At 42.4% G+C, this 22,139-nt stretch overlaps 2 protein-coding genes and 1 non-coding gene across 3 annotated transcripts; all 3 read right to left on the bottom strand.

The window, feature by feature from the left end:
* Positions 1 to 1,242: 1,242 nt before the first annotated feature.
* On the bottom strand, positions 1,243 to 6,820 carry FUT4 (fucosyltransferase 4). Its single transcript, XM_010400681.4, has one exon. The coding sequence runs from the start codon at positions 6,818 to 6,820 to the stop codon at positions 5,756 to 5,758; it is 1,065 nt and encodes a 354-aa protein (XP_010398983.3). The 3' UTR covers positions 1,243 to 5,755.
* A 710-nt stretch (positions 6,821 to 7,530) lies between these two features.
* LOC104690120 lies at positions 7,531 to 15,835 on the bottom strand. The gene is made up of 3 exons (XR_005603858.1): positions 15,751 to 15,835; positions 8,281 to 8,346; positions 7,531 to 7,746 (listed from the first exon to the last, which is right to left on the bottom strand). It is a non-coding gene; the product is annotated as an uncharacterized LOC104690120 (transcript).
* A 3,187-nt stretch (positions 15,836 to 19,022) lies between these two features.
* On the bottom strand, positions 19,023 to 22,136 carry ANKRD49 (ankyrin repeat domain 49). Its single transcript, XM_039563505.1, has 3 exons — positions 22,063 to 22,136; positions 21,295 to 21,565; positions 19,023 to 20,470 (listed from the first exon to the last, which is right to left on the bottom strand). Exons 2-3 carry the CDS (start codon positions 21,550 to 21,552, stop codon positions 20,012 to 20,014), a joined length of 717 nt encoding a protein of 238 aa, XP_039419439.1. The 5' UTR covers positions 21,553 to 21,565; positions 22,063 to 22,136; the 3' UTR covers positions 19,023 to 20,011.
* Between the last annotated feature and the right edge of the window lie 3 nt (positions 22,137 to 22,139).

Raw genomic sequence — 22,139 nt, 5'->3', positions numbered from 1 at the left:
GCACATTTGAGGAGCAACATGTGATTGACAGAGAAGGGAAACCAGCAACAAGGCAAGCAAAACATACACTTGGGACTGGAAGGGGAATAAAAATGTTCAGAGCTCTGCCTTAATTTCAGGAGGCCATTCCTATTCAAAGTAGATGTAAGCATGAGCACCAGCATGACTCTGAACCTATGTTTTCTGGTTTCAATTTGGGCTAGACTCAGCAGTTCTGAGAACATTCTCTGTTTGTTCCTAGTTAACAATTTGAAATGTCTATCCATGCTTTCCCACAATTGCATGGTTTTTTCTTTTTTTTTTCAGATTTCCGTATCATTTTTCCATTTTGAATCCAGCTTTGCTGTATCCAATACTTGCTGTATTTCATGTAGTGTTTTTGTGCTTGCTTCAAATAAATCAATCATCTTTATACAACACAAAGTTATTTGGCAGCATTATAAATGCACCAAAATACATTCACAATCCCATAATCTATGCTTTCTATTTGCAATTATCTTTCTGCCTTCTGCTCAAAAGCAAGATGGCCAATTTGCAGTCACAGGCACTCATGTGATCAGGATCTCGGAGCCATAGTAGGCCACAGCTTGGGCATTCCTAGTGCTCTGTGTTTTCCTGGACTGAGCTTCTCATAATCCAAAATATCTACAGTGTGTTTTACATCAACGGCAAATTCAAGGATGCAAATGCTGAATTTTCTTCCAAATGCATACAGCCAACCTGTGGGCTGATTAACTTCAAAATATGTTTTGACAAATAGAGAAAAATTGAAGTTCCAAATTTGAGACCATTTTTCAGAGTTATCAAAAGAATATTATTAAAATATTGAGCATTCCCAAAATAAAGTCCAGTTTTAACTCTGTTGCAAAAATTAAACCCATGCAATTATAAGGACCTAATATCATTGAAGGAATTCTGAAAAGTATGTACTCCTTTAGAGAAAATTTTTCATTTAAAAGGGGGTCATAGCTTCTCAATGCTTCCTGAACACATTGAGCACCTTACTGCCAGCAGTGAGAAATCCCTGCAGCTCTCAAAGCACTCCTGAAAAACAGGCTTCAACTTTTTTATCTCAGATAATCTTTGGGGTGAGACTCTTGGGAACAGCTGTCATTGTGTCAAAATTAAGCTTAAGTATTTAGCTCAAGATCATTAAAAAAAAAAATCTGCAGAATGCAAAGAAGACATAGAAATTCTGGCCTTGCGTATTGCTTTTAAAATGACCACACAGAAGAAAATACATAATTATGCAAATCGTTTAACTGAGTTGGTTACATAAACCACACTGGTTACAGGCAAGTTATTCAAATAATGAGGTTTTTTTACTTATTAAAAACAGGCTGTTACACTTGGATCCTGAGTTATCTTTAGTTAAATACCACTTAAATTCACATTAAGACACTGTGTTCTCATCAACAGATTTTAGATTGAGTCAGCTCTGTGGGCCCTACAAAGGGTTATTTACTCTCTTAAAACAAACACCATTTTATATGACTGCTGGAAAGAAAGCTGTGTGAGCTTAATCAGGCATAACTCGCTTAAGAGTCACCAAACAAGCTTGAACAAATGGTACCCAATATTTGTCAGAAAAATATTTACACCAGTTTCCCCAATCCAGTGTTCAGTGCCATCTGGAAAATGAGCAAAAAAATGTTTCCCTCCTCAGGTAGGAGTAAGCAAGCAGTCAGTTTAAGTGGTACTTACAAAAGTTAAATGTGATAATGATACAACATCAATCACCTTAGGGGAAAAGCAAGGACTGTAGCTCTGCCCCCATCCTGGCTGGGCCGGAATTTTCAGAAATGCTTTCTCAGTACTGTGCACCAAGCTGCTCAGAAGATGAGTAAAGAGAGAGGTAAGCCATCACTTGTGCAGCAATCAGCATTAACATGAGCTTAGGGAAAAGAGCTTTTGGCCCTTGATCTTTTGTTGCTCAGTTGAAGACAACCATGAACAACCATGAAAAAAGCTGTAGCTGAAAAGGTATATGTAGCACTACATGCTGAACACCAAAATAAACATAGTCTCATTTTGAAATTTAAGGGGGGCAAAAGAATCCAACCACATTCAAATTCTCTCTAGGTCAAGAGAAAGTCTGTTTTTTGATTTTGTTTGAAATGACATTTTTCCAACACCCAAGTTCAATAAATGCATCTTTTCATATAGAAAATAACTCGGCACAGCCTCTCCTATGAAAATATTTTTCTCCTGGCAGAACCAGGTTTCATGCCTCACCTCAGATGGTCTGACTACTTTGAGAACAATCAGCCACTTTTATTTATTAAACAAACATTAAAAGACATTCATTCTCTTTAAAAAGCAGTTTTCTACAGCCTTCATAACACAGGCAACAGAATAAAAAATAGGGTTGTTTTGCACTACTTGCTTTAATTTTATTGTCAATCTATATAATTAATATAAAGTTACTTCATTCTATAAAGATCAAGACAGCTTACAATATAAAATTCCCTGAGATACAATATGCAATTTGAGGGATCACATAATTCTCCATTCCATTTACATCATAATCAAAAAGTAATGGTAATTCTTCTCCTTATAAAACCCAGAAGATAATGATCTTCCTTTCTCTCCCTCTACCCCAATATTTTAAGGCATGGAATAAAAACTTTTTCAAAATGTATTCAAGGAAACTTTTCTACTTAAAATAGAAAATAACTTCCCCCGTTTTTACAACTGGGTTGTATACGTCATCTGCAATGCCTTGTGGAGTCTGGTACCCAATGTACAAACCAATTCGCTCAGGCAAGCTTTATATTTATCATTGAACTGGAGCTCTACAAAGTGCATTACAAAAGCTGGTCCTCTGCCTGTAACAGTACACTACTAGCTCGTGGTGTGGATGAGCCAAAAACCAGAGATTTACAGAGATATTGTAATACTGACTTCAGCACTTCTAGGCCTGGGCTGAGTTTCTTCCCAAATAGAAAGTGACAAGTTTGCAACACCCATGTAAGAATGATGAAATTATAAAAGGCTTCTCTTCTCCCAGTGCAAGTGCTCTGCAATAATTACTACAAATCTGCAGTTTTCACCATACAGTTCTTGAAAACCCTCAATGCACAATTTACAAATACTGTGCAATTCTGATCACTTTATACAAATATGATGCTTTAATTGCTTTGCAGCTCTTTTCTGAATTTTACAAAAATATTTCACCAAAGACTTCAACTCTTTTTTTTTAGAGAGGCTGAGAAAAAAAATTAATGTTTGCGATCCCTGGAAATTCCCGTGCTCCTGTAGCCTGATGATCTGCCCGTGGCATTACTAATAATTACACAGAGGAACTGTGTGCCTGGAAACTTTCATTAAATGCTAAAAAAATTAGGAGGACTGAAAAAAATGCACTAGTTTCATCAGACTGGTAAAAAGTAGTGTAATCTTAAATATTATTTCATCACTTTTAAGATTGGTTTTTTGTATACAGTTATATGAACTGTGATAAAAACTGAACAGAAAAAAAGATACTATAAATTCAAAGGGAGAGAGAGAACCTATCATCCCAACACTTAGGTATTACTGTTAATGCAACACCTAAATTAGAGTTCTAAAAATATCAAACCCAGTGTTATGGGAATAGCAACCACTGGTAGAGAAATAAATGACCATGCCATGACGAACACACTTTTACTTTAAACACTTTAAATTTTACTTTAGATCACTTTATACCTCTTGAAGTGAAAGTGCAGCATTAGGAACCATCCCTACTACACCCTGCATTGCACAGACTGTTTTCACTCCCTTCCCAATAAATATTCTACAGCAACTCTGGCACTGACAACAGAAAGGTTCATCAAGTACTTTCAACCATCCCTCCTTGCACAAAAGCAGAAGGGAATAATTGCAGAAGCCTGCAAGATCTGAACTGGTAAAACTACGCAAATTATTAATGAACTTCATTATTATTAGTTTTTTTCCAATAATCCTTGGTTCCATGCTTACCTAATCATGGGGAACATCTAACCAGAAATAAATCACAGTAAACTGCCAGCTCATACATTTTAAAAACACTCATCCAACATCCCATACTGCTTAAATCAAATCTAATCCTTTCCTAACCTAAATATGACTCACAAATGCCAGTGAAGTCGCCTGTTCTGATGCCCATCTTTTATTTGCAACTGACTTTGTTCTTTTCCCACCTGTTCTGTGCCCATGATTTTATTCTGAATGAAGTTGCCAAGTAACTCCATGGATTATCCAGCTCCTTCAAAAGGAGCAGAATGAATACCTTATTCATTTGGGCAGGTCTCTTGTAGGTTGTAATTTTTTTGCCACCAAACTTCATAGCTGCAAAAGACAGGGAGGCTCAGCTTGGCAAGGATGTGGAATTGTAACTGAAGTTTCTTTCTGGCTTTCACTGAGCAAGATTACATGTAACCAAAAAGTACCAACACATCGACTGCTAGGATGTCTCCAGCAAAATGTGGGAGTCTAAAAGGGAATAACTACTGTAAATGTTCCTGACAGGCATTGGGCAAAGGAAGTTCAACCTTAAGAACCTATTTATGGATTAAAAGATTGAGCTAAAAAAGGACCTCAAAACCAAAGGAAAAGAAAATAGTAAATCCTTCCCTTTTTATATTCTTTCCTCACACAATCTGTATTTTACCAACAGCATAGATCTTATTCTCTACCGTAATTTTCTTTTTGAATGGGAGTGATTTGGGAGTTTGGGGGTTTTTTGGTAATAATTATTTTGCAAAAAACAAAACAGCATTCTGACTAGTCTGTCCCCCAGCAGAATTTTTAAAAATGCATGCCATAAACCAAAAACAGTTGCTACACAATGGCACTGTCTACTGATACTTGAGAAATAAGTTAGCCTTTCTGTGTATATACTCAATACCGTAATAAAACCCCTGCCATTCTGAGCCTTTCCCTGCATTTCCCTGTATGGCAATAATTTTGCAGAGAAAAACATGCAGATACCTGTAAACATATTCTAATTCCTGAATAAAGGGAGGGTGGAAGTGTTCCAAATTTTTTCCCTACAGTCTGTCTTTTCCTGTACTTAAAGCTCTTCTCTACTTTCATACATGATAAACTTGCCTATGGTTTCAGCAGGTAGTAGCAGAAATACCCTACATCATGTGAGCTGTTTGTCCACTCAGATTCTCCATATGCTTTTTCCTAAATGAAACACTTATTTGGTTCAAAGCATTATTAGCAGGCTGCTAATTTCAAGCATTGCTAAAATGTGCTACTGTATCATTACATTCTTACATTCAACACCTGCGGCTCAGAACTGTAAATAGTTTTCACACGCATAAAAATCAATTAAAAACATTCATTTTTGTTTTAGTATCACAGAAAACCAGCACTGATCATGTATCCTCTGTGAGCAGAGGAAAGTTTCACGGTCCAGGAAGTTGTCATAGCCGCCTAAATTGGTTTCAGCTGTACGGCTGAAGAACTTGGCATCGGATATTTATGTTGAGCTGTGCAGAACTTTAAAAGTTCTGTAACTGTACAACATTTGGAAATTTAACTTTGCTCTTTAGGAATCATCTGGCATAATGTCTCTTTGTACTTCCATAATTTTCTCCTTAATAAAAATCTTCCTTTTGTAGGCTTTTCACAGCTTGTTTTCCTGTACCTGTACGCTTCTCTCACTGATGCCAGTCTTCTGTGGCTAATACCGACTACCTTGGCTACCGATCTCTGTAAGACCCATCGTCCCCTACACCTTGACGCCGGCCCAGGCTGTCCAGGCAAGCCTCACCCGCCAGGAACATCAGCTTTCAAACCAGCTGGCCAGATTTCGAACAGTCTTGATTTGATTCCCAGCTGCCCGAACAGTCTCGCAGACCTTGCAGAAATGCTCATCCCAGAACGAGGTGACGTGGACTTCGTACTTCTTCCTCCAGGCAAAGTACCGCCTGTAGTTTGGTTTGTTTTTATCGAGGAATTTCAGGTAGGTGGCCAGTAGCCGGGGGCTGGGGAAGTCGTCAACGTGGATGAAGGAGTCGGGGGGAATGAAGCGCTCGTAGTTGGCCCTGCGGGGTCCCAGGACGACGGGCACGGCGCTGGCGGAGAAGGCGTTTCTCCAGAGCTTCTCAGTGATGTAGTCGGTGTGCTGGGAGTTCTCGAAAGCCAGGTAGAACTTGTAGGCTGAGACGGTCTCCACCAGGCCGCCCTCGGCCAGCGCCAGCCCCCGCGCCCCGTACACGTCGATGGGCAGGTGCTCCTTCAGCTGGCGGTAGTAGCGCACCCGGGCGTGCTCCTCGTTCCAGTTGCTGATGACCCAGGCCACCAGCCGTGTCTTGCGGGGCAGGACGAAGGGCCGGGGCGCCGGCGGGACGTAGAGGTACCCGTAGGGCACGAATACGTCGGAGTCGCGGCGGTAGGACATGGTCCAGTTGAAGAGCCCGGCCAGCCCCCGCAGGCCGGGCGAGTGCGACGGCGACTCGAAGTTCATCCACACCCAGCGCTGCCGCGGGGGCCGCGGCGGGAACCCGCGGGGCAGCCCCTGGGCGCCGTGCCGCGCCAGGTCGCGGTGGTGGAACAGCACCGCCTGCGCCTCGCCGAACCGGCTGCGGTCGGCGCTGAGGCGGCAGCCGCTGATGTTGTAGCGCCGCCGGCAGTCGGGCAAGCGCCGCGGGCGGCCGAAGGGCTCCCACCACAGCAGCACGGTCACCGCCTCGCCGTCCGCCCGGGCCGGCTCGGGCAGCGCCGAGTACAGGACGAGCGCCGCGGCGACGCCCAGCAGCCCGGCCGCCAGCGCCCACCGCCGCCCGCGCAGCCGCCGCCGCCACCGCCGCCAGTAGCAGCTGGGGCAGCGCCGCGGGGCCGCATCCATCCCTGCCGCCCGCTGACGCCGCTCTGGCCCTCGCAGGGCACCGGCGGCGCCGGGGCCGGGCAGCGCATCCTGGGGCTGGGGCTGCTGCCGCCGCCGCCGCTCTGCCCCCACCCCCGGCCCCGGCGGCGGGGAGGTGCCGGTGCCACCGCCCCCCCTCCCGGCCATGCCGGCCAGTCCTCAGCCCTCCGCCTCCCGGCCCGAGTGCCGCCCCCCGCCCCTGGGTGCCGCCTTGCCCCGCCCGCCGCGGCCGCTGCCGCTCCGCCCTCGGGGAGAGCCGTGCTCGGGTGCCCGGCGGGGTTTCGCGGCCTCGCCCCTCCCCGGTGCGGCGGCACCGCCACGGCAGCCGGGGTGACGGTGCAGGTGACGCCCGCCCCGGGCCGCTCTGTTGCTCATGCCCGACTCGGGGCCGCAGAAGGAGTTTGTGTCCCCGCACTCGGGAGGGATCCCCTGCGAGAGCCCAGGCCCCAGCACGCACGGGAAGGGTTGTGGGGACGCTCACAAGGGGTCTCAGGGCGCCCGCACCCTGGCACCTCTGGTGGGTTGACCCTGGCTTGGTGCTGGGTGTTTATCACAGCCGATTTGTCACTGCCTTCATCAGCAAGGCAGAGGAGAGAAAATTTAACGAAAGGCTCTCTGGTCGACATAAGGACAGGGAGAGAGAACTCACCAATTACCGTCACGGGCAAAACAAAACCGATTTGGGGAAATTATTTATTGCAAATCAAATCACAGTAGGGTGATAGGAAATCAAACCAAAACTGAAAAGCACCTTCTCCCCACCCTTCCCATCTTCCTAGGCTCAACTTCTTTCACAATTTCTCTGCCTCCTCCCCAACAGCGGCACAGGAGGATGGGGAATGGGGTCTGCGGTCAGTTCATCACATGCTGTCTCCGCTGCTCCTTCCTCCTCACATTTGAATAAGTCACTTATTTAGGAAAAAAAAAGAAAGAAAAAAAAAGAAGTGACAGCTGCCACAGTAGCTTTGAATTCCTGTCAAATTCAATCAGTTTCAAGCACCTCTAGGAGGATTAACCATTTGGAAAACTAAAGGAAAAGAATTTGTAAAAGAGGATTCTTTTTGCTCCTTTACAGCTTTCTTATAATCATACATATTTACTTTAAAATCTCACAATTATTTAAAAACTACAAAACCTTATGGTTACCAGAAAATTATTTTTTCCAGCTCTGTTTCACAGAGTTGCTATGAAAAAGTACATCACATAGACTCAAAACTTTTTTCCTAAGTAATTTGCTTCAGTGAACTGAGAGGTTCTTGACTCACACAGTTCTAACAGTGTTTGTACAGAACTGGACGAGTTTCCAGCTCTGACATTGCACATGCTCATATCCAACAACTGTAGAATCAAGGTCCTCTCATATATATGTACGGAAGGCAGCAGAGTTACACCAGGCATAAATTCTCACTGACTGTTTGGATTTCAGCATAGATTTTACATACCACATACATCAAGGCGCTACGACTTGACTCTGTATTAGTAAGAAAAGTGATTCAGGCCTGTTGACTCTAAAAAATAAAGCACAGTTGTGTGTGAGGGTGCTGTTAGGTTAGTAACTAAGTTATGTACATTCATAAACCCATTGTACATAGTCCAAATGGTACTTGAGCTATGTACATAGTCCTTACATACTATGTACATAGTACTTCCATAATCCATGCTGCAAGCACTCATAAAGTATAAGAAATGCCAACAGCTGTGGCTGGAGTTGGTATCTGGCTGCCTGCGCTTCACCATACAGCATTGGTTGGAAGGAATCTCCAAGGAACACTAGTCCACCCTAGTGGATGAGGTGAATCATTGCCGGCGCTAGAGCCTCTCTTGATAAATAACACTGATTTTAGTCACAAAATGGGAATATGGGAAAGTTACTTTACTACAGTAGAAAACTGGAAAAAAAAATACAGAAATGCAATACCAAGGAGAGTAAAATCCTGTGAAGCCTTAAGCTGTGCGTAGATTCAATCCAGAGCCCACCTGATACACGGAACACTACATAAAATGAACACAACACGCAACTGTTAGTTATTTTGTTTATTCAGACATTCTTTCAGATAATATGAGAAACCTGGGACTTGTGAAAGTGAGTGGGAGAGCTCAATTGACTTCCGTGGAATTCTGATTCACTCAATAAATTTGATCATATCAGCTGCAATGACAGTTCTTATTTTCCTTCAGGAGCTTTCAGCATTGATACGTGACTTTAGAGGCGTCTTTATCTAGTCATGTTTTCATTTCCATTGCTTGAAGATTTGCTGCTAAGCATTCCAAATCCAAAGCCTGACCAGTTACATTGATGATGTAAGGCCTGACCCTGCCTATGGTAAGTCAACAAAAATGTTTGCATTAATTCAGCATTTATTAAATGTTTCAGGACAGCTTAACATGGAAATCTTTATAAGCCAAATAGTGACAAATTTGAAAGACCAAAAAAAAAACCACCTTCCATTGTGACAATTCATAGCAAGAGTTGCCTAGTTACTTTTGATTTTTTTGCCATCTCACAGGGAAACTTCAGTGTGACTTTCATCCACACTGCAATGGCATCCATATTAAGACTATTGTTATACAGAGACAAATCTGTTGAATTATTTAGCATAAAATCAAAACATGGATTTCTGTGTTCCTCAACACAACATCAGCTAAACATTCCTAAACACAACATCTACACTGCATCTTAAAAAAAGCTATTACTGAAATCCACAGTAAGTTGTGGTTGTATACACAACATAGATACCCAGAATTATAACGATATTTGGTTTATTATAGCAAATAAGAATTTAATCATTTCAAGATGAGAGGACAGTAGCCTAAATTGTTTCTATGAGTAATACCTTAAATTCATCTTCATGTTACACCTGGCTCTGTGGAAACTAAATATATTATATTTACATGTTGTATGTAGTCCACTAGTTCACAAATCTTTTTAGAATTTATATCTAGAGCAAGATGAAATGTATATTTAAGACATATTTTAGAATTTTTACAAATTACAGATCTGACTGCTTTGTTGCTGCTGTCTTCAAACCCTCACGATATGAAAAATAACAGAAACACATTTTTAATTGGATATTCAACATAGTCACTACTGAAAGTAATGATAGATGTGCCTTCATCTACAAGTCTAGCAACCTCCTAGAAACCTTGGTGTAGTAAATTTAAAAGCCAGATGTGATGTGTTGCTGTAGAGTGAGGGATACAGGGAGCGACCTCAGTGTCAGGACCAAGGTTAGAAGTCAGATGTCCTCAGATCTGTGTGTAGGTGAGATGTTTCTATCCCCTTTTTAATGTCTCATTTCTTGTCTAGAGAATAAATACCAGCCTGGCAGTAACCTATATAAACTTCAGTTTGCCTCATTTCTGCCATAAGACACAGCATGTCCATGGCACGATCACATCAGCTACTCTGTGCTGGCAGCATTTTGTCAAGCGATTTTGTTCACTCTGACTCGGGGAAAACTCCATGGACATCACTGAGAAGTACAACACGATGAAGGCTGAGCAGTGTTGCCAGATGCCTGAAGACCTCCCACAGGGAGCACATCTAGTTTTGTCTGCTTTGGAAATAAACCAGCCCAGGAGATAGCCCCATGGACTAAGGACCACACAGACTTCTTGGCACTGTATATGCAACTTGGGAGTGCTTTAACTGCTCCATGGAAACCACAGCAAGTTCTCATGTTGCTGATAGTCAGGAATTTAAAATAAAATGCTGTATGTTAGTAATGAAGCTGTTGCAAAATAAAAAATATTTTGCTTATTTGAAGGTTGAATATTTGCCATCTCTAACAGCAGGAAATATTTTCGTCTGGAACTTCCCAACTGGCTTCCTCCTCTACTCTGACTCACTCTGTTTTGTCACACTTCAGAAATATTTAAGCCTAGAAAAGTCTTTGAAGCTATTTGTCAACTGTTTTACAAATGCAGTTTAAAAGGTACTGCAAGACATGGTTGTGTTTTCAGTCACATCTATCAACCCAGACATTCTGTCAGCTGGGGAAACCTTGTGGAGTTTTTCATCCTAAGAAACTGTGATCAGGTTCAAAGCATAGCAGGATGCTGTCTGGTACCAAAATGACACTAAGAATGATGCTGAAGTTCCTTCTTCATAAATAGTCCCCGTGGTTTCAATGCAAGTTTTGCCAAGTAAGAACATAAATTCTGTATGAAAAGGAGTGATGAAAGTTTTGTTCTGTATAAATTGCACACTTCGTATTTCAGCATGAAGTTTAAATGCCTGTAATTTGATTACCTAGTGTTTCATATTTAGGATCATGATCTTTCTGCTTGGAAGTTTAAAATTCAGAAATACAACCAGAGATAAAAGATTCAGTTGAAAGTTGATGCCTGAACAGTTTCTGGACAGACAAACTCATGTTTCTGCATATGCAGCAAAGGCAATGTTAAAATATTCTGCCCAGCTACACTTGTGACTGTGAGCAATGTTGGATTAAAACCATGTGAAGTTGATATTTCCAGGTCAAGGCACAGGCATGAACAAATGTGCTGTGCACACTGTGAATGAAGGATCCTGTCCAGGACACTCCTCAATCTTCCATGGAAACACACAACTTTGTTGTTCGCCAGTGTAGACCACAGGCAAAATCAGAGCAGAAAATTTTCCTAGCAGTCCCACACGATCCTCAGACACTTAGACACGTGTGGGTACCAGAAAGCCAGAATTTGGCTCTCTGGATATTTGTTAGCAGGTATCAGTAATTTCAATCTTCCTTAGGTTTTTTGAGCACTGGACTTCATCTTATGCAGCCACAGTGGAAAGAGACAGTGATGTGCAACCAGCACTGATGCTCTCATTTTACCCAGTGAGCGTCTCCCAGGACAGAGGGTGAGGATATGTGGCAAAACTTCTCTTTGGACATCTTTGAACATCAGGGATCAGGGCCATATCTCACTCCAGGAGACAAACCTAGCCCTAATTTGAAGTAAATTTCCTAAACCACATATAATCGAGTTATGGGGCTCTCAATACCAACTGCTTTAATAACTTGACCCCCTCCTGTTGTGCTTTATTACTTAATAATGTAGATGTAGCCTTGGAAAAATGTAACTGTTTAATCACTGTTACTAATACATGCAATGATGTAATCCTATAAGCAATGATAACAATTGTCTTTCAAAACAGTAGTGTTGAGTTTGGCAATGAAATAATAAAATAGAAAAGGAGAAAAGGAGAAAAGGAGAGCTGAACAGTTAGACAGTAAAAAGTCACTAGGATAAAATGTGAGCACAGTTAATTGAAATTACCCAACACCCTATTTAATGAAATATTATAAAGATATTATAAATATCACAGTAATATTAATACTATTAATATTACACAATATGGTATTTTTTTAAATTGCTATGTTTTATTCAGATAAAAGAGGAGACAAATAAAAAGGTCATGAACATGAATATATCAGACTAGGTAAGAATTACCCAAGCCTCATAATTGAGGTAATATATTCAGTGGAAGAGGTCTAACAGGAATTTCTCTTGTAGAAGGTCGCAAAAAAAGGAAGAGGGAAAAAATGTGCACCAAATGGTGCACCAAACCTGAGCTAGTGAAGGAATCCAAGATAGAGCCAGAAAGTATTTTCATTTGGAAAACTTTAAAACGTGATTATGAAAGAGCATGAGAAAGCAAGGAGAGGGGAGTAGGATAAAAATAAAATGAAGCAGAAGCAAGATGCAACAAGCCTAATCAAAGCCTCTGAAAATTCAGTGTTTTTCCAATGTTATTGTGTGATTCATGATCAAATTTGCATCTAAAAAGTGGGAGCAGTATTTTCAAAAGGAGCTACTCCTCTAGTGCCTCAGGTACAATATTCAGTGCCAATAGTTTTTTTCATTTAGAAGTCAAATGGAAACACTGAAAAAAGTTGACTTGAAGCCAACTGAGGGGCTGTTTTGGTTTTGGTTTTTCTTTTATCTGTTCTCACTGATACAAAAAAAAATCAAGCTTTTAATGTCAGAGAAGAGTTCCAGACAATCAAAGAACAAACATCTAATTTAATTCACAGATAAATGTAAAAAAACCCAAAGGAAATCAAAATCCACTTTCATAAAGTTGTCACTGAGACTTCCTTTTTAAAAATATTTAGTGTGTTATAGATACTTCCTGAGAAACTGAGAGCCCCAGAAACAAATCCCATCTCCACCTTTGAAGCAAGGTTATGATAGCAGGGTGGTGACTACAGGGGTGGCTTCGGCGAGAAGTTCTAGAAGCTTCCTCCTTGTCCAACAGAGCCAATACCATCTGGCTCCAAGACAGATCTGCTGCTAACCAAGACTGCACCAATTAGCAGTGGTGGTAGTGCCTCTGGGATAACAAATTTCAGAAGGAAAAAGTTACTGCACAGAAGCAATTGCAGCCAGAGAAGAGAGGAGTGAGAATATGTAAGAACAACCCTGCAGACACCAAGGTCAGTGGAGAAGGAGAGGCAGGAGATGTTCCAGGAGCCAGAGCAGCCTGTGGGGAAGACCATGGTGAGCCAGCTGTGCCCCTGCAGCACACGGGAGTCCATGGTGAAACAGCCTCTGGAGGACCCCATTTCTTTTCTGGTTTTATGCAGTACCTAGAAGGATCCACATTTGTTTCGTAAGTGGCATGATAATACAAAGCAAAGTAATATTCATTTGGTGTTACCTCACTGTAATAATGGTTTAAGAGTGAGAATGGCAAGTTATTTCAGGTTCCATGATGTCTCTGTGGTTCTTTGATACTATGATAGCTCTTATATAGAGAGAATCTTATTTATGCTAAACTTTCATTAAATCAGGCTAGATACCAAATCATGAACTCTTGCCTTCTGAAATGCTCAGTTTAATGGATGAACTCAGCCTAAAGCATTATAAGGCATCTCTTCAATTATATTACAATCACCTGCTGGAACTTAGAATCCCTTTGAAAAAGAGAAGACTATGAAAATGTTGACTTTCACAGTTGCACATTTGTCAGCAAGAATGTCTTGTAATCTTTGGATTGTGACATCTTCATCACTGGTGGAAATATGGATCAGATTCAGCTACTTACCAGATTAAAAAGTAGCATGAAGATATGAATAAAACAACAAAAAGGAAATAGCTCCATATTCAAGCAGAACTTAATTCAAAATCCTATAAATACAGATCTACATTTCCAAAGGTACCTAATTATGCTGATGTTTGATTTGACACATCAAAGCAGGCTCAGGTCTTCACAGCACTGACATTCAGCTATATGTAAAAAAGACAACATCTGCTCTAAGGATGGATGAGACACCACATAGTGAGCCCTCCAAACCACTGGTCACTTTTAGGGAAAGGCAGTAAAAGGAAGAAGCAAAAATGCATTAACTTAAGTTAGTTCAGCAATATGAATATATATTTTTTTCTTTTTCTCTCTTCTATTTATATCTCTTGCATATTTTCCCCTCATTTTTTACAGTTTCTATCTCTGTGTTGCTGAACTGTATTCTCCTCTTTTCTGTTTCCTTCAGGAATTTCTAACTTTCCGTATGTCTCCTCTTTCATTCCCCTTATCAGTGCTTCTTCCTTTTCCTTTCACTAGTTCCTGTCCTTCTGGCACTAAACACAGTGGGCTCACCTTCTTTCTAGAAATGTCTCTTCCCTTTTGTCCATTTCTGTAGCCTGCTCCCCACTAGTGCCTCCTTTCTTCCCCAGATCCTTACACAGAAAACAGTGAGTGAATGGAGCTGGTTTGGTGAATATAGGAGCTGAAGCCAGATTGCTCCCAGTGTTTCTCCCATTATGTATCTTTTCTGCCACCTCTTCTCTCACGATGTCTGCCCGCCCACTGCAAAACAGGCAGCATAGCTAGTGAGGAGAGAAACACTTGTCTCTAGCAGTAGTCCCTAAGAATGAAGGTACATCCAAATTCCCAAAGGAAAATCAACAGATTTTCAGCACCTACATAAATCTGAATAAACTGCCTTGTTTTAAAGCTCTTCTTTCTTCATGGTTCTTAACAGGAAATGGAGAAGATCATGATCTTTGAAAACTCTGCTTGCCTTCACTAAAAGCCTGAGGTACATGAGCTTTAAAATGATGCCAACATCTCAAAACTCTGAATCATTCTATAGTTGTTAGGTCTGCTCTATAACTGAAGTGCTCCTACAAGTAGTAACTCTAAAGTAAAGGCAGCTTGGCAGAAGGCTGTACTAGTGAAACACTTCTTATACCAGTATTAACTTAATCCATGTTGCTCTTGTAAGATGCCACTATCTCCTGATCTCACAAGATGATGATACGCATGCAGCTTCCTGTATTTTTAAACCACTATCCCCCGAGAATGTGGGGAGGAGCTTCATGTAATGACAAAATATGCTGAGTTCATATATTCTGCAAGCTCATGGCACTAAAAATATTCCTTTTACAAGCTAACAAACTCTGTTTCGTTAGGGTTGGAAAAGAGTTAGGTTAGGAGAGAATGTAGGCACACACTATACTAAAATCTGTGAAGAACAGGTCTGCTCCACAAAAGCCACACTCCACAGCCTGTAAAGAGAGCATTTCCCAGAGCACCAGCTGACCATTGCAGGCAAATACTAAAATGCCTGAAAGAATACCTAGATCAAGCTCTTTTCAGGAGGTGTGCTGGAGGAGTGCTTTTCCAAACAATTGAATTTCTTAAGGTTGGACACTAAGAACAGTAAGGTTCATAATGAACATGAAACCAACACTCACCATCTATCAGTAGGAAACAAGTGATTATTCCACACATTTACGAAAGGTTTCAGAATATGAAATAAGGTGATTCAACACAGCAGTCCTGAACAGATTTCTTATGCAAAGATTTTGAAGTCTGTTGCCTACTTACTAAAGGAAGAAATGGGTTAACTCTGCAGAAAGATGCCCTGCAACTTAAAAATGAAGTATTATAGTAAAAGTTTCTTATTATTGACTCTTACTTTTCATTCTTGCATGTCTTGAGTAGAACTGAGGCTGTAAAAGTAAATCCTTTCTGTTCCGTGACACTGGTTTCAGGCTTCTAATGGAGAAATTGTTTTTCACATTCCAAACGCCTTCCAGAGCCACTGTTAACAATTTGGCAAAAGAATAGCTTTATAACTGATTACTTCAGCTTGTTCTGGAATTAATATAATACAACACCATAATATTCTTCCATAGTTAATGAAAAGAGATTGACGTATTTAGAGAGCAATTCAGATTGCTAAAGGTCCACAATGCTCTCTACTGTTTGTAGAACACCTTAGGACTACTCAGGCTCCTAACTGAAGCAAGATATAGCTTGTCTATAACATATAAGAAACCGCAGTAATACCACTGATGCATCCAGCATCCTTTTTTGGTCATTCTGGAATAGCAAATGCCCTCATAAAAAATACAGAAAACAACAACACCCATCCCAAAAAAACCAAACCACACCAAACTAACAAAAAACCAAAGCCATCACCACCAGAACAAAATAAAAAGTTAATTTATTTTGTGGAAAGGTTACAATTTACTGGCATCTAATTTATTTTAAACAATATACTTTAGTAGTCTAAACTATGTAAATAGGTAACCATCCAACCTGACAACTGCTGTCTATCAGAGGCCAGGTCACTTAGTAAGCATTTCTAATTCTCCAAACAGCTGAAAAAGGAATTCAGTACTCACTGAATAATCTGTACACCAGCATCTATCTGTATTTATCATATTTATCATTTATCATTGTTATGCTATGCCTATATCATTATGCTATACATATAATTTCTGTACTGAGCTTGCTATAGATCCATATTATACAGTCCTGTAATAAATATTTGTGTAGTGTTTCTATATTATCTTTAGTACTTTAAGCCTTTGTAACACACATTTCTTTGGGAGACTCCTCAAAAGTCACGAGAACATACAAGGTAGCATCCATTTATTCAACCAGACTGAAATATTCCAGACAATTTTGATCCATTGGCAGATGGATGCAGAAAAAATAATTGTGTTCAGCTCTCAGTAGGTTTAGGCACATGAGCGGATTGAGCAGACCAGTGTTAACATCTGCAATTCAGCTCTGTGTTCAGAATCCCTTTTCAGTCAACAGGAAAATAACAGGCACTTTTAGAGCATGACACGTGCAATGACAGGTATCTAGGACAGGTCAAAAGAATGTCCAAAGTGCCTTTTTTCCTCTGCTTGCTACAAACAGAGGCTACCTAAGTAATTCCCTACAGAGGCTAATCACAGTAATAAGAGTTGCAGGCTCAAAGGGGCTTTACGTCTACTGGGTACTGATTACATCAGCTAATTTATGTACACTTTCTTCTGTGAATCCAACTGTTTTAAATTCATTTTGAGTGAGTTTAGAATTGGGTTTCAATCCTACACAAGAGAAACAGTATTCTAATAACTACAGCACTTCTTTCAAAGAAAAAGGTAATGAAACCTCCCTACTGCTTAGCAATTGTTTCTGTTTTATTAAACTGATAGATCATATAGAATTATCCATGTTCTCTCTAGTCTCATAATTTCTGACCAAAAAAAAAGAAGAGTAATAAAGACTATATGCAATTCTACTGCTTCTAAATGTTTTGCATGCTATTACATAAATGTTCTGGGTTAGTTTTTTCATAATAACAATTTTGCTATAGTTCCTCAAAACAATCACTTGTCCTGACAAACACTTGCCATTTGCTGATAAAGAGGAGTACCTGCAGCTGGATGTTTAACATTGCATTCTTCTTTCTCAAAATGAAGGTGCTCCTCAAGTATTTCTTTAACTCTCCTAGGTAGCTCCACATGCACACATTTCTGGCCTGTTAGTAAAACATAGTACAAAACAACCAGTTATTGTAAAACCCCTGAATGCTGACATGCTTTGCTGAGTGCAAAGTCAAGTTATGCTGCTCTGCATCTGTCTTCAACACACTGTGAACCCAATCATTTACAAATATATGATAGTGTTCAGTCTGGCCCTTCTCCCCGACATCGAGCAATTCCTCAGGATACGAGGATGGTACAGGACAGGACCCTGGTGGGTACACCCAGATGGGGTGTGCTGGTAATCAAAGTCACCCCAGGGCACTCGGGGAGACAGCCACTGTGCCTCCCCATGGCAGACATCCCCAGGCAAGGGCCGTGGATGGAGAGGCACCCAAGATGTCCTTGCTGCAGAAGTCTCCAAGGCGCTGAAGAGGGATGCGGGCACCCCAAGGCACCAGGGCAGTCTCTGCCAGCCAGCGCGCTACTCGCAGCCCTGCCGCGGTGCTGGGGGACATCAGTGAGGAGCCGCGGGGAACGGCTCTGCTCCCGAGGGGACACCGCGGGGTGGGGCAGGGGCGGCCGGGGACCGGGGACGGCCGTGCTCACGGGGCTGCTCGCCGCGGGCCTCGCTGCCCGGCTCCCCGGCCGCCGCCGCGGGCACCTGCGGGCCCGCCGCCCTCATGGCCGCCGCCGCCGCGCCCTCATGGCTGGGCCGGGCTGCTGCCGCGGGGGCTGCCAGGCTGCCCGGCAGGCGGGGCCGCCACGTCGGGGCTGCGCCTCGGCGGCTGCCCGCTCCCGAGGGACCGAGGCGGCCCCGAGGCAGGGTGCGGCAGCCGCCAGCCCCAGGGACAGCAGGCCCTGGCCGCCGCTCGGCGCACGGGGTGGGGGACGGCTCTGGGTACCAGTAAGAGCTGCTCATTTGTGCCACTCATCATGGCCACAGGAGCGGGGCACGCAGATCACGAACTCTGTACCCCTGTGGGCTGTCACCACGGAAGGATGCTGTGTCACCCTCGCCCGAGGCAATGCCGGACTGAGGGGAAGAATGACAGAGTCCAGTTTAGATGCAGATCTACTGATACTCAAAAGTACTGCTTGGTCATAAAAGGAGGCATCTTCAGACATTGCTTATTGGACTGAGGTGGCCTTGAAATCCACATCTCTGTTATTTGTTGATGCATTTCAAGGTATATTGATCTTCCACAGATGTTCTGGAACCAAACTTTGAAAGATAATAGCCATTAAAATCATCTTATACCATTCATAGCTTAGAGGTTGTGCTTCGTTATCTAACAAGTGTTGAACATTACACACTGCTTCTAAAAGGCAGGTTACTGAGACACCCTCCACAGTAGCTTGATCAGAGCACCAACTGCGGGCCAACATAACCCAAACCTACTGCTGCTGCTGCTGCTACTGCTACAATTGTGCTTCATATGTTTTAGTGGAAGGAGCCTGGGATCACTCAGTAAGGCATCTGCATGGGACAGTGAAGTGTTTATTACAGCTCTCATAGTGACAGTACTTCAGCTCTTACATTCAATTTTCAGGTCAATTTGTTTAACAGAGAAGCAACTTTCTCCACTTCTAAATTACAGATAGTAAAGTTGAAGTTGAAAATCATACAGCATGCCCTTACCACAGGGAAATTTTAGTGTACTAACTCAAAACTGAGAGAGAAATACTAAATAAGCTGTAACTAAATCAAACACAACAGTATGCTGGTTGTTTATTCTCACATGGTTGCGGCTCATTTTTTCCAACTAATGCCACATTCTTGCCATTAAGTTTTTAGGCAACTTAATTGCAAGGGAAAAGTAAACAGGATGTTGATAGAAAGTCACTTCCTTGAAAAGCACCAGGAAAAAAAAATAAACCAAAACTACTTTCTTATCCTATGAATAATGCATTTGATTTACGAGCAGGCAATTGCATTGATAAATGGGCTTTCAATTAAAAATATGACAAAATACTTTGGGTCAAATATTTTATTTTATAATAAGCCTTACATCAGGTTCATTTAACATTTTGTGTATCACCCAAATAAGTTACATTCATTCTGAGCTTTCATGCAGTTTTAAAAAAGTTAAAATTTCTCAAAAAATAATTTTCAAGTGAGCTGTAATAAACTCTGCATAACCAAGCCAGAATTTTTCCACATCAAGTAAATATTCCAGTTTTCCCTCCTGCTTTGACACTAGAGACAACTTACAAAGGCCTCTGCAAATCTGCACTAATTCAATGGAAACTCACAGAAATTACTGAGACTTTCTGACTACCTTGACTAACAGCAGTAACGCTTCAAAGTACGAGCGTGACCACTGGGCTGCGCTGCAGGAAGTGACATTTTGCCTGAGGAGAATACTGAAGTATCTTACATTAAAACCTCATTGAAAGAGACAGACCACCACCGATGGGCATGCAGAACACTAACAAGAAAGAGGCAGAGAACCTCACATTCACAAGCTTTTATGGGGACACTGCATTTATGCAGTCTTCTACAATTTCAAAAAGGTAGTGATATATATCAGTCCTCCTTGCAATGTCAAGGGCAGTTTCATCCAAGTTGTTTTTCAAGTCTGGCTTCACATAGCGGTTCATCAGCAGGAGTTCAAGGGTTTCCCTGCTGTTTTTGTTTCCTGCAGCAATGTGCAGGGGTGTCAGCAGACCATTTGTCTGTGCGTTGATGTCTGCGCCCTGCTGGAGCAGGAATGCAGCCACTCTGGTGTTGTTCCACTTGCAGGCGCTGTGCAGGGGCGTCCAGCCATCCACGGTCTGTGCGTGAACATCGGCCCCTTGGGCCACCAATTCGTGTGCAACATCCAAGTGCCCGCTGTAGGCAGCTCGATGGAGAGGAGTGTACTGATCTTCATCACGAGCATTCACTGGAGCCAGCTTTTCCGTCAGGAGCCTCTTCACAGTACTCAGCTGTTTAAAGAAAACAGGGAACTTCACGTGATTCTACGAAACAAGATGTATGGCTTTCATGGTCCTGAAGCTTTATGGAAAAGCAATTTCTGTCAGAGTCAAAAGCACTTAAGTGTAACAAGGGATTTTAAAATGAATCCAATTATTGTTACTAGGATGGAGGATTTTGTGGTTTTTTCATTTGTTTTGCATGGGTTGTTTTAAAGAGCCACAGCATGAACATCATATACCTTTAGGAGTACCTTCCCTTACACCTCTTCGCCTCCCCTCTTTACTGTGAAGACATATGTACCTCCACAGAACTGCAGATAGAGCTTTTGTGTGTAAGTAAGGCAACTAACAAAAATAAATGTACACATGGGTGTAGTCAGCTACAAAAAAAGGAATCTTGGTCATCTCTTCCTCACTTTCAACAATAAAGTTGAAGGGTTTTATTCCATAAAAATATATAAAAATAGTCATTTGTTATCTGCATATGGAGCTTCTGAAACAAAAAAATTTCAGATACTCTCCACCCCAGTTAAAAGGCTTATTTGCCTTGAAGAGCCTAGAATGCTTTCAGTTTATAGAAGTTAAAGCAAAGTGCTATTACTTGAACTTTGAACTGAAATCAAAATTTTGTTCTAAAAGCCAGTGGATCCAGAGATGTTTTAGTGTGTGTCGGCTACAAAGGGGGATGTTTTACATACAGTGGCTCGCAAAACCAGATCAAAACAGCTCAGAGAAAGAAAGGAGGTAAATTTTTGTTTCTGGATGAGATTATAAATGTATGCTCAAAAGAACATTCTTGTAAATGATACATATGAACAGAGCAAGTACCTTACCCGATTGTTTTCAGCTGCCCAGAGTAGCAATTTCTCTGGATTTTTTTCCATTTTCTTTTCTTGCATTTCGTACCATTCCTCGCTTCTTTCTTGCTCATCATCGTCATCATCAGACTGTCCTGACCAACAGCTCTGAGTTCCTACAGGAATCAAATGCCTGTGCGTCTCCAGCAGCTCAAGTTGGTTAAAATGCTCCGTGAAGTCTTCGAACAGCTCGTTGTCATCATCATCTTCATCAGCTTGCTTGTCTTTATTCATTTTCAGTCAGGATCTGTGAGCAGCAGATGTACAACAATATTTACAGTAACTGTAACTGTTATCGGTGCACTGTCAATAAAACCATCTGATGCATGATGTGGACGTCAACAAACAGCAAAACTCAAGATCAAACTCAGTGTTCCTCCACTAACTCGGGCTTTCCCAGGTCTGCCAATACTCCCAGATAATATCCATGCTAGAAAAGCACCGTGTTATCCCGATCCCCGATCGGCACCACCTTCGGACTGGCAGTGCAACACTGTGCGGGGGTTCGCTGACCGCACTCCAAACGCTGCTCACTTTACTAACAAAGCGTCTGGAGAGCAGCCCGGACTTTGGGGCAGGGTCTCTGCTCCGCCCCAACGGCCCGGCTCGGCCCGCAGCACCGGCCCCGCTTCCGTCCGCGGGCCCACATCACCCCGGGCAGGCCGCGCCGCGCCGCCCCGCAAGAGACCGAGCGATCCCCGCTCGCCCCGCAGGTCTCCCATCCGCCCCGCTCTGCTCCGGTACCTGCGGCCCCAGCACGGCCGGCGGCTCCGGGGAGGCGGGGCCCGGAGAGCGCTTCCGGGCCGCGTGGCCGCCGGACG

The sequence above is a fragment of the Corvus cornix genome, chromosome 1, assembly GCF_000738735.6.
Source record: "Corvus cornix cornix isolate S_Up_H32 chromosome 1, ASM73873v5, whole genome shotgun sequence".
In the NCBI taxonomy this organism is placed as follows: Eukaryota; Metazoa; Chordata; class Aves; order Passeriformes; family Corvidae; genus Corvus; species Corvus cornix.
This window is presented reverse-complemented; position numbering and strand designations above follow the sequence as displayed.